General features: G+C 34.2%; 1 protein-coding gene across 1 annotated transcript; it reads right to left on the bottom strand.

Annotated features, from left to right (window-relative positions):
- Window positions 1-5048: 5048 nt before the first annotated feature.
- Window positions 5049-6624, bottom strand: LOC130964902 (uncharacterized). Its single transcript, XM_057889910.1, has 2 exons — window positions 6310-6624; window positions 5049-5594 (listed from the first exon to the last, which is right to left on the bottom strand). Exons 1-2 carry the CDS (start codon window positions 6622-6624, stop codon window positions 5049-5051), a joined length of 861 nt encoding a protein of 286 aa, XP_057745893.1.
- Window positions 6625-11786: the final 5162 nt, after the last annotated feature.

Raw genomic sequence — 11786 nt, 5'->3', positions numbered from 1 at the left:
ATGAAATAGATACATTTATATATCACTTTTATAATAAAAATATGTAGGAAAATTATTCTAGTATGACTATACTAGGATCATTACAGTAATAATATAAATATTGTCAAAATTAAAGTTATATTTTTTTATATTTTAATTATTTTTTTTAAATAACAATTTTTAAAAAGTGTTATTTAATAATAAAAAAATATTTTAATTTTAATAATATTTTTTAAAATAACATAACCACCGTTAATCACTATATAATATAGGCATACTAGAATATATAACTCAAATATATAACTCCATATGCTATATTTTCTTTACAATTAAAGAAAAGAAATAGTGTCTTGCTTCCCCTCTCTCAGTCGAGTGTTTGAGTCATGAGAACCAAATTAGGTATCTAAGATTGAGAGCTATATGTTGTGGATATAGCTCCAGCTTACTATCGAAAATAAAAGAGGGTATATAGCTCTAGCTAGCTGCATTTGGAGGAAGACAATTCCTTCTTTCTTTCTTCCAAATCCGTATTTATAATCCTACTTGCATTCCAAGGAACCAACCATATGTCATTTATTATTGTTATTTATATATAGTTGAACCTTTCAATGGAACTCATCTAGGAGTGAATCTTTTTTCTAATTATATAACTAGGCGAACGCCATAACTGCAGTTAACACACCAAATGGTCGAGAATTGAAGATTGTTTAATTTATATAATAATTTTGTGTAAACATCAGTCGCTTTAAATAATTTATATACGTTAGTTAAATATTCAAGCCGTACAAACTTCTTCACTACGAGCATTGCTACACAATTTAAAAAATTATCATCGATTACAATTCTTTTATAAACATATGGTAGTTGTTAGATTAAATGAATCATTATCTTTCACTTATTTATTCAACAGTATTTAATTAACCGCATTATTATTCAGATAACTATATATATCTTTTTTTAAAAAAAAAAAAACTCTCTCTAGTTCTTCTTTATTATTATTTTTGCCTTGTCTACCTATCTCTTATGCAAATTTCCACCTTGTAGTTATTTTTAATGTTTTCTAAAATCTCTTGTAAGGAACACGCAAATTTTTAGTGTGTGATAAATTTGTTGGAAAAGTGTTTACACTTTAATGGAAGAGTATTTTTGCAACAGTTAATTTTACTGTTTAACAATGGTTTTAATAGTTGCAAAAATTTTTTGCGATGATTATAAAATTGTTGCTGATTTGAGCATTATTTTATGACAATTTTAGACAATCGTTAATAAAACCATTGTTAATTTTTAACACTTGTTTTGGTACTTTTTTTTTTTTTTTGCTAAATTTAGCGGCAGTTTGAAACTATTAATAAATTATTAATTTTTGTTATATTTTTTTATAAAAATTAGTGACACTTTTAAATTGTTGCTAGAATAATAAAAAAATTATTTTAAATATTTGTGGTAATTTCAAATGTCACGATCTCTTCATTATTAGATTTTTTATTTTTAATTATTATATAAATTATTTTTGTTGTAAATATATAATTAGAATTGCACAAAAATACAAGCATTGCATACATTTTCAGAACATAATCCTAACATATAAAGTTAACAACAATTTCAATCATAAAACTCTTTAAATGTTAGATGATCTATTTTGTTAAAATTCATAATTAACAGAAAAAGATAATTTTATCTGCCCAGATAATTCAAAATTCGTAATTTAAAATTGAAAATAAAAAAATATTTGCAGAGTTTATCCATATTTTATACACAATGAAAATTTATTTCCAATCTCCAAAATTTTCACCCTAATATTTAGACAGAATTTTTTATATGAAAAAACCTAAACTTGAACTTCAAACCTTCTATTTGTTACATTATCTCGTAAACTTTCACCACTACATTGCTTTCATATTCAAGTCTTTATTTTTGGGTGAAAATTCAGGTGCAGTCAATATCACGTAAAGTTGATAAATGAAAGCCGTTAGATGATTTGATTGATTTGACTAAATTTTCATCTAATGGCTCTCAACTATCAACTTCACGTGAAGTCGACTACATCTAAGTTTCCACCTTATTTTTATCCAAAAAATCACCGCCAATTGCTTCTCAAATATAATCTCGACGGTTGATTAAAGTCTTATAGACAAAATCAATTCACAAGTCATAAATGATCTCTTGGTCTTTATTTTTTCTGTCTCCACTCTCAATTTTTAAGATAACAAACACTTAAAATAAAAGTGGACCGAATAAAATTAACCAAGAAAATGTAATAACTTCAACTTATAATTGATTGCTCATTCACCTGCGTTGGAAAATAGAAAATGGTGATACGAAATCTAATATTTAAGCTTCTAGGAGTTTTATGATCAATGGTAATATCAATCAATTGAACACCATACATAGTTCACATGGGGAAATTAAATAGCTCATTTGTACGCCATCCAATCTTTGCCATGAAAAGAAAATAGATAAGTCCTTTAATTTCCCTTGGCACCAATATGGAAAGCATCAAACATGTGTTTTAAAAACGTAGTAACATAATTATCAAGCATCACATTGGAGATGATGTATTTCAAAGAATTACTTAGATAATTGTCAAGAAAATTAACATATTAATTCTTTTTTGAGAGAGAGACAGAGAGAGAAATTAGGTAGCGTTTGTTTGCAAGACTGAGACAGAGAGACAGAGACAGAGAGACAGAGACAGAAATAAGTATAGTATTGTGTTTGGTGTGATGGTGTACAAGACTGAGTTATGTCCCAGTATCGTGTTTGGTTTGAAGTAAAAGTTGAAGACTAAATTTGGAAACTTACTAAAATGCCCTTTAATATCAGCAAAGAACCCTAACCCCCCACCTCCCCCCAAAAACGATTTCGTTTTCGATAGTGGCCAACCCTCACCCCCTTTCTCCTGGTAGCCACCGTTCCTGCTCTCCTCTGCGGGCAACTGAGGGTGGATCCGGAGCCCCCGCTGCTTGGACCCCAGGTTTTCACCGGTGTTGCGTCCGATCGACGACGGCCTGTGGGGAGTGTTGCGGGGTTCGGCTGGGTGGACCCGGAAGCGCCAACTGTTTTGAGCCGCCGCTGCCGAATAGAAAGTTGAGGGTGTGCGTCGCGACGGAGCCGTAGCTGTGCCCAAGGTCGTCGCCGTTTGTGAGGTACCTTTTGCTTGCATTCCTGTCTTTTATGTTTTGCTCGTTTCTCAGAAACGTTAACTACTTGATATTTAATTTCGGCTTCTCTGTTCAGACCTGTCAACAATTTGCCGAAAATATGATAGAATTTAGAAATTGAATTATTGAGTGAACGCATTTCTCAGGAGTTGCTGTGAAAACTTGCTCAGATATGTCTTCCAATGGTATTTCGTGTATGTATGTTGGACTGTGAAATTGGATTTCTGCTGGCGAATATTATCTCTGCTGAGAGGAGAAGTGAGGTTAATTAAACAGGTACATGTTCCAAAAAGTATGAAAAAATTAACCTTTTATCAGTTAAATAACCTGTTAAATTTGAGTTATTGATTTATTTGTCCACATAACCATCTTCCTGGTTTAATCACTCATCATACAGTGTTGATGTGTAGTCAAATTTTTTTATTTGAACTTTGCCAAATGAGAGGTGACATAGTTAACAATTGAAATGCAAGTTATTGTAGAATTTTGCTTGTAGAAACTGTATAGACATTGTAATTGCGCAAAGTGGAAATGTTTTGGTGACTAATAATAGACCCTCCTACAAAGGATTTGTTCCTGTCTTGTTACATGATGGTGATTGTAAGTGGTTGACTGTATTGAATGTTGTTATAATGTAACCTGCTGTTTTTGAATGGTGATTCAGTTAACAATTTCTGAATCGTGGAACCTGGCATACAAGTATACAGCAGTGTTGATGATATAGTATGTGTGGATGCTGAAACTGTGCTAAGAAACGTTGTTGCTGTTTTTTAAAAAAATCATAAGAACTGGTACAGAGACATGATATTGCAACCAAAAAATTTGTGTTACAATTCTGCATGTGTTTCATTTGAATCATCGTTGGTTGTTTCATATGTGAGTCGTCCGCTTCTGTTATATGTTGTGTGAAGTACATTAAAATTGTTTCAGTTACTGTTAAATGTGTAGGGTGGTTAGTAATGGCTTCCTCAAGTCGTAGATCAACAAGTGGTACGTACGGCAGCGGGAACATAACGGGAGACCGGTTTTGTGATTGTGGGTTACGAGCACCGTTACAAGTTTCAAATAGCGTGGCCAACCCGGGAAGAAAGTACTACGCGTGTCCAACAAGGCGATGTGGATGGTTTAGATGGGCAGGCCCAAATGTCAAGCCTTCTGACTCCGGAGATGATCGATCTTCTCAGCCTAACTTTGATTTTAAGCCGAGCGAACGAGTGGAAAGACTTAATGCTGAAGTTGTGCATCTGAAGTTTCTAATGTGCGTTCAACTTCTTGTTTCCCTTTTTTGTGTTGTGTTGATCATTGTAGTGTTGTGTAAGTTGTAGTATGGCCTTCGAAGTCAAATAGGGAATTCAGAAATTGTAATAAATATAGCACATACTTGGTATAAAAGATGGAAGGAATTCATATTTTGAACCAACATTGTGTCAAGCCCATTTTTGCCTGTAAGAGAAATTTCACCTCTCTTTGTATAAGTGGATATGTATTTTGACAATCATAATGTAGTTCTGAGGAAGGCATTTGGCTGCCAAATGTATAAACATTTTGCTTATGCGTGAGATGGATAACACTATTTCTATTGAAAAGAAATAAAACAGATTTCCTAGACTCACTAGGATGTAATCGTTGTAAGTTAAATCGTAGTACAAATTAATGTGCATGGAAAATGGAGGAACTTGTTAAGCTTGATAATCACCCACCATGGTATTCATCCAAAAAAGAGCAAAACAAAGGAAATTACATAGTTAAGGAACGATAACATAGCAACACACAAAAGGGTACCAAACTGTGACCGTGTTACACATGACAATGTTCTTAAATCCTAAGACCTAAGACTCAAAAAGTTAACACCCTTAACCATGGTTAATACCAGAATACACTGTTAATAAACTTAACTAGTCTTGTACTTCATATAATGGAACGCACAAACGCAATCATTTGTGAATCTGACAAGCCCCAGAAATGTGCATACACATTAGGACTCTCGGCAAACTTCAGAATCGCCCTGACGACCTCGTCATCACCGAATCCAAGCTGTGTGAGCTTCTCGCCAACCTTCCACTTCTCGTTCACACCAACAATGGCATCAGCTATCAGCTGGGCATTCTTGCGCTGGTCAGCCGATGATTGCTGAATCTGGTCGGCCATCCTCTCCAGTACATCAACTTGTTTTCTCTTCCTCCCGCATAGCCTTGTGCTTCCAGCGGTCGCCCCAGCCTCAGAATGTGATGCTTGTCCTTGCGTTGCTGCAAATCCCTCTTGGTCTGGAGGTGGAGACATCTCAGACTGATCAAAGCCAGCAGCGGTGTCGTCGGTCTCCTCGTTAACCTGCTCCTCCGCATCGAAGCCACTTACGGCCCCGGCTCCCGTGGCTCTATCCCTGCCAAAGATACCTTCCAGCCGGTGAAACAAAGGAAATGGCTTGCCAGGAGTGTAGAACTTGGTAGGATGTGCCTGCGAAACATGTACACCGGAATTAGTAATGTTTAGGAAATAACACAATTACAAATAATCATAACCTTATTAAGAAGAAAAACCGGTAAACATTTTTCTTTTACAAGTGGCTCATTAGTCACTATGCAACAAGTCTTTTCATAACCTTATTAAGAGGCAAAAGTCAAACATTTTTCTTCTACAAGTGGCTAATTACTCACTATTCAGCAAGTCTTTTGAAAACCTTGTTAACAAGTAAAACTGAAACATTTTTCTTTTACAAGTGGCTAATTACTCACCATGCAACAAGTCTTTTGATAACCTTTTTAAGAACTAAAACTCAAACATTTTTCTGTTACAAGTGGCTGATATGTCACAGTGCAACAATACCTGAATAGTTAATCCTATTAGCTTGGTTCGTTAATTTCATTGCCATATCTCGGGATCAAAGAAAACAAACTAATTAGGGTGAACCAACAACATAATATACTTTTATAAAGTGTCATATATGTGTAATATTCATTACTATTTGGCAGAAGGTGATTGGGTTTGAATTGAATGGATTATATTTTGATGGAAGAAGTACGAAATGAAAATCTTAAAACGGATATTAGCATTTTTTTGATTAAATTATAACCAAGCATGAATGATTAAATTATAACCCCCTGGTCAAACAGTTATACTAAATTAACACAAAAATGGCAACCACCCAACGGAATTCCTAAAACACACGAACCTTCAACCAGGCATCAAGGACGTCTTTGTTGTCAACCTCTACACATTCTTTCTCGTTGTTCCATCCGAATCCGCAACAAGCAAGCATATCAGCGGCGTACTGGTACTTCTCCTTGAGCCGCTTGTGCTTATTCTTGCAATGCTTCGCGGTCAGTGTACAACCAGGGAAAGCCTCCAACATCTTCAAAGCCAGCTTCTCGAATGTTCCCGGTTTAAACTGCCCACAGTCAGCCCTCTGACCGTCAACGACAAACTCCTCCATGAAGCCAACAAAGGCCAGTGTCTCTTCATCACTCCACATTCGCTTGTTCTCCATTTCTTGCTTCCAAGATTAAGCTAATTAAAACCCTACATTAATAAGTTAAGTTAGAATAACATGTATTTTGCAAAGGTAATAAAATATGCCATCAAACCACACAAACGGATTACCAAAGACTTAGACATATCCAAAAATTAGTAAAACTGGTCTATGCCATAAGAAATGAAATCAGGAAAAAATACACAAGTAGTTCAATTATTACAACACTGGTCGTTGTCACGACAAACAGAAATAAAACAGTAAACAACAGCACAAACACACAGTAGCCGAAAATTAAAGAATGTGCTTTTACAATGTCTCAACACTCTACTATTCATACAAATTCACTTGCCGTCCTTACAACATCCCTAAAACACACAACGCTACTCCGTACGACTTGCACGCCACTCTTCATACATCTCATGTGCTATGTTGTCACGCCAGTGACTCCACTCGTTCGTGTTTTTGACCACATCGATCATCCCATGCTATTCCTCGTCTCCATCGGGCGTAAATTCATCCAAAATGCTACCTTCCTCCTCCCGGTTACACACTCCTAACATGTTGGTGCATATTTTACCCTTTCTTGTGCGGTACCTTGCCTTCTCAGACTCCGGGACTGTCACCTCTATGTAAGTGCCATCTAATGCTCCCAAGCAACCCTACCATCCATAGAAAGCTATCATATTCAGATAGAGAATCCAACAGATAAACATCAATCACACAGAACATCGAATAAGGTCTACCTTAAACCTTCGCCATGTCGGGTCAACACAGTCCTCGGCAACTGGTGTAGCCTTCGCGAACAACATCCATTGAATCTGTATTACAGCCTTCAAAACTTTATTAAAATACTTGCTAACTGTCTCGCCGGACCTACAAAATCTAACCTGTAGACTACGATTTTTCTTGTGATGCGCTAAGATAATTAAAAAGGTCGCAACCTGCTCCGGCAGGCTTACATGACTATCCTCTGTAAGTCCTCCCTGAACTTGCAGCAACTCACACAAGTTAGCAAAGGCATTTGTGTTCATTCTCAACTCCCAGATACAATTCCTATCACCCTCACCAACAATACGCTCTAAGGCCTCACGTCTAATTCTACTATTCATTCTTCCCCCTAACGATAGTTGGCCACTAGTTCTACCCCTAAAGTAAACAAACAGCGTAAGCACAAAGAACAACATTCTTTCTTCATGGTTGGATCTCGTCTCTTCATAAAAAGACACGCATCGCTTAATAATTTCTGACCGATCCATTTCTTCCTAGCAAAATAGTTTCATAAAAAAAAGGCATAAACTTTCCAAGCAACTCTTAATAAATCCCAAACAGGGAATGGCTGCTCAATAATAAAATATTTCTATGCGCAAATTTTAAGGTCTCAGGGAAAATAAAATAGAAAGTAAAACATTGTTTACACTCTTAAACTAACTATAAACTACCAACAATACAATTAATCACGTAATTTGCATGCACATTCAACTGTGAGTAATATTACCATACAATCATGCTCAAAATTATCTATTACACATGAACGGTAGCTAACCTACTTACTAAAAATCCTTTCAGGTCAAAATATTAGAGAAATTGGCATACATTTCGATTATTTACTATCATTTAAAAATAGAAACAAAACTAAACTCGTGATGCAGAACCTGACCTAGGGTAGATAGTCTTTTAAACCAGTCAATCAGCTTAAAACAACGAAATAGAGAGGGAAAAGTACAAGAGGATATACAAAATTATCAATTGCAAGAATAAAGTAGTGTTCCTCTATACATAACTAATTACACAACTTCAGAATTTTCCTTACCATTTATTTATTAATCACGTGCTTTCTTCCTAACAAATGGTTACCATACATTTTTATTAACTTCAAGAATATGAAAGACAAAACTTTACAGGGAGTATGCAGTTTGGGCATTGGGATTTTTACGAAAAGCACGGTTGACAACAAAGCAATGACAACTTCTCAATTAGAATTCCGTCATTCATTTCATTTCTTCCCTAACTACAAACATAGCATCAGATTCACAAAAAATAAACACATCACAACCATGGACACAACTTCATACATTGTCAGTTGTCACGAACTATGAAAACCTAATTACAACATAAAAAATGGATTCTATTTGTCATATACAACGTGCACTGTCTTTCAATTGCATTCATGAATTAGATAAAAACTGAACACATGCATAAATTCGAATTGACCATGCAATTTGTGGTGGTTAACCTTCTACACAGCTTGTTTCAATGAATAATCCTCTATGTTCAATTCTTACTATGCCTTTTTCAGGACCCCTAAACAGTAAATAAATCATTCAATCCACTTCAACCTTCTTCTCCCACTTCCCAAACCCAGTAAACCAAAAACAGAGCATAAGCCACAAAATGATTCACAACCGAACCCCTTCATACGAACTGGATAGCACACCAATTGAAGACACCACAACCCAGATCAAAGAAAACGAGCTTAACTAACCTGGATACACGAAGCTGTGCTCGCAACAACTCCCAGATGGCCTCCACACCGACACCGAAGCTTCCCTCCAGTAGCTTCGTCGGACCACTAAATCTGTGAGGAAGCAACAACACATCACCAAAATGGAAGGCTTGGAAGAGGACGTGGGAAGTGCCAACGACTTACCTTCAAGTTCTTCGTCCGGCGTGGTGGCTTCTCCTTTCACTCTGGACGCCGATCAGCACCTCCTTCAAGCAAGAAAGAGAAGATGTCCTCGAGTGGCTGGCAATATACTCGAGCCCTAATTTGAGATTTGCAAAGGGTAATGTTGGCATTACATAATTACATTAGGGGTATTTTAGTGATAAAAGAATTGGTTGAAGTTCTGTCTTTGTCCCAGTCTCTAGTGTCCCCAAATTTTTGAAGCACTGAAATACTCAAATTATTGAGACAGAGACACAATTTTCAGTGCTAGTCTCTACCTCAACAAACACAATACTGAGTCCCTGTCCCCCAGTATCAGTTCTAGTTTCTGCAAACAAACACTACCTTAAAGTTGGGAATTAAGAGAAGGAAAAGTATAGGTAGACAATGAGAATAATAAATAATGTGAACAATGGATATATTAGGTGTTTAATTCAATAGGTATGCAGATGATTATGTTGATTATTTTTAATTGGATGGTTATTTCTTTTTATTCGATTTACTCATACACAGTTAATAATGACTGAATATTCAATTTACTAGATGTGCAAATAATTCTTTTAGTGTTAAAATTTAGAAAATAATTTGAGGACAGAATATTTTTTAATTTTATTGGATCAATTTTTTAGAATCTATTATTCATATTATTTACAAAAGTCATTGTCTAGCTCACAAAACCGATTAATAAAAGATGTGAACTAGTGTTTGCAAAAGACCAAAAGTCAGAACTCAAACTTTTACGTATCCGCATACAAAGTAAGGAGACTAGTAGCTAGTATGGCTATAAGCTGCAATAATTTGGAAAGAAGAAACCATGTGTGTGTAATCAATGTAGCTACAAGTGCAAAATATATAGCCCTTATAATTTTTATAACAACACTAGTTGTACGTCAAAATTCAGCCATAAATAAGTTATACAAAATACAGAAATAAATACATTAGCTGATTTAATAGTTAATTTTTAGTATGTACATATATTGTGTATAATTTATTTGTTAATTGGTACAATTTTTTTCAATGTATGATTTTATAGAAATTATTTAAACCATTGCTACGAATGTTAGATACTTCAAAGCTCATATATAGTTGTTATTTTGTAAAGTTGATATTTAAAAATTATTAAATAATATGTTTAATTAAATTATTATCTTTTAACAATTTTTTATTTTAAATTTTACGTAAACATAAAGTGCATTTGAGTTTAGTTACTAAATTTTGAGTTTAGCCACTAAATATATTAAGAACACCTACAAAAGATTAAAAAAATGAAATATTACATGAGAATCTTTAATAAATACCCATAATACACAAACATCAATACACATATTTTTACTTGAGAATTAAAATAAGGAAGACATGTGATGAGAATTCATGAACCAGCCGGTGTTTTTAAAATGGTGAAAACTTAGGTGAAGTCGACTTCACGTAAAATTGATACTGAGAGTCGTCAGATGATTTGACTAATTTTTTATTTAACAACTCTTAGGTATCAATTTTACGTGAAGTCGATTTCACTTGAGTTTTCACCTCGTAGAATAGGGCAACCTTATAATAAGATGCGAAATTAGAGAAACCGTTGCTACCTTCGTTTCTACTCTGTCATTATCCATTTGGTGATAAATTGAAAGATTAGAAGTTAAAGTTAACACTTAACGCCATTGCAAGATTGATAATTAAATGCAGGTAAAAGAAGGCGAAACATGAAGAACACCTGTAAAAATCAAAGGCTACACCAAAAGGGAAAATGAACATGGCCATCATCCCATTAACAGCGCCAAACCTTAAAGCGGTTAAGGGTGCTTTTCACAGCCCTATGTCTCCCACAAAATTAAACCTAACTTGTTTCTTTTGCTCATCCAATGCCACGTGCCGTCCATCCACCTCTTATACCATTCCATATTTATCAAGGTGAAAACTCAGATGCAGTCGATTTCATGTGAAGTTGATAGTTGAGAGTCGTTAGATGAAAATTTAGCCAAATCAGTCAAATCATTTAACGACTATCAATTATTAACTTCACATGAAGTCGACTGCACCTGAATTTCTACCATTTATCAAACTTCTCTGTCGCCTCCTTCTCTTCTATCTTACTTCCGTGGGGTTATTGATTAAAATTTAGTTTTAACATCTTCGTAATATAAAATAATTTTATATGCATATTTAATTATACAATATTATATTAATAAAAATAATTATTTTTAATATTAATTACGTGAATAGTTAATAAAAAAATATAATTAAATAAATATATAAATTATTTTATGATATTAATGTATTAAAATTAAATTCTATTAATTATTATTGATTCTTGAGTGAATTACTTCAACTCTTTAGAAAAAGAAAATCTATTTGTATATTAACAGCAATTAAAACACTTATTTTTTTAATTTATTTTCATTTTTGTTTCATTTTTTTAAAAGAAAAGGTTAGGAATTAAATTTAAAAATTTAGAAAGGTTGTACTTTTGCTAACAAAAGTATAGATGAATGAACAAAATCTTTAATATGCTTAA

The sequence above is a fragment of the Arachis stenosperma genome, chromosome 1, assembly GCF_014773155.1.
Source record: "Arachis stenosperma cultivar V10309 chromosome 1, arast.V10309.gnm1.PFL2, whole genome shotgun sequence".
Taxonomy (NCBI): Eukaryota; Viridiplantae; Streptophyta; class Magnoliopsida; order Fabales; family Fabaceae; genus Arachis; species Arachis stenosperma.
Note: the sequence above shows the minus strand (reverse complement) of the source record. Positions and strands in the feature narration are given on the sequence as shown.

Excerpts from the sequence above, each read along its gene's own strand:
- LOC130964902 (XM_057889910.1), bottom strand. The coding sequence starts at position 6,624 with ATGGAGAACAAGCGAATGTGGAGTGATGAAGAGACACTGGCCTTTGTT. Across the intron at positions 5,595-6,309 it reads TCCTTGATGCCTGGTTGAAG|GCACATCCTACCAAGTTCTA; the intron begins GTTCGTGTGTTT and ends CATGTTTCGCAG.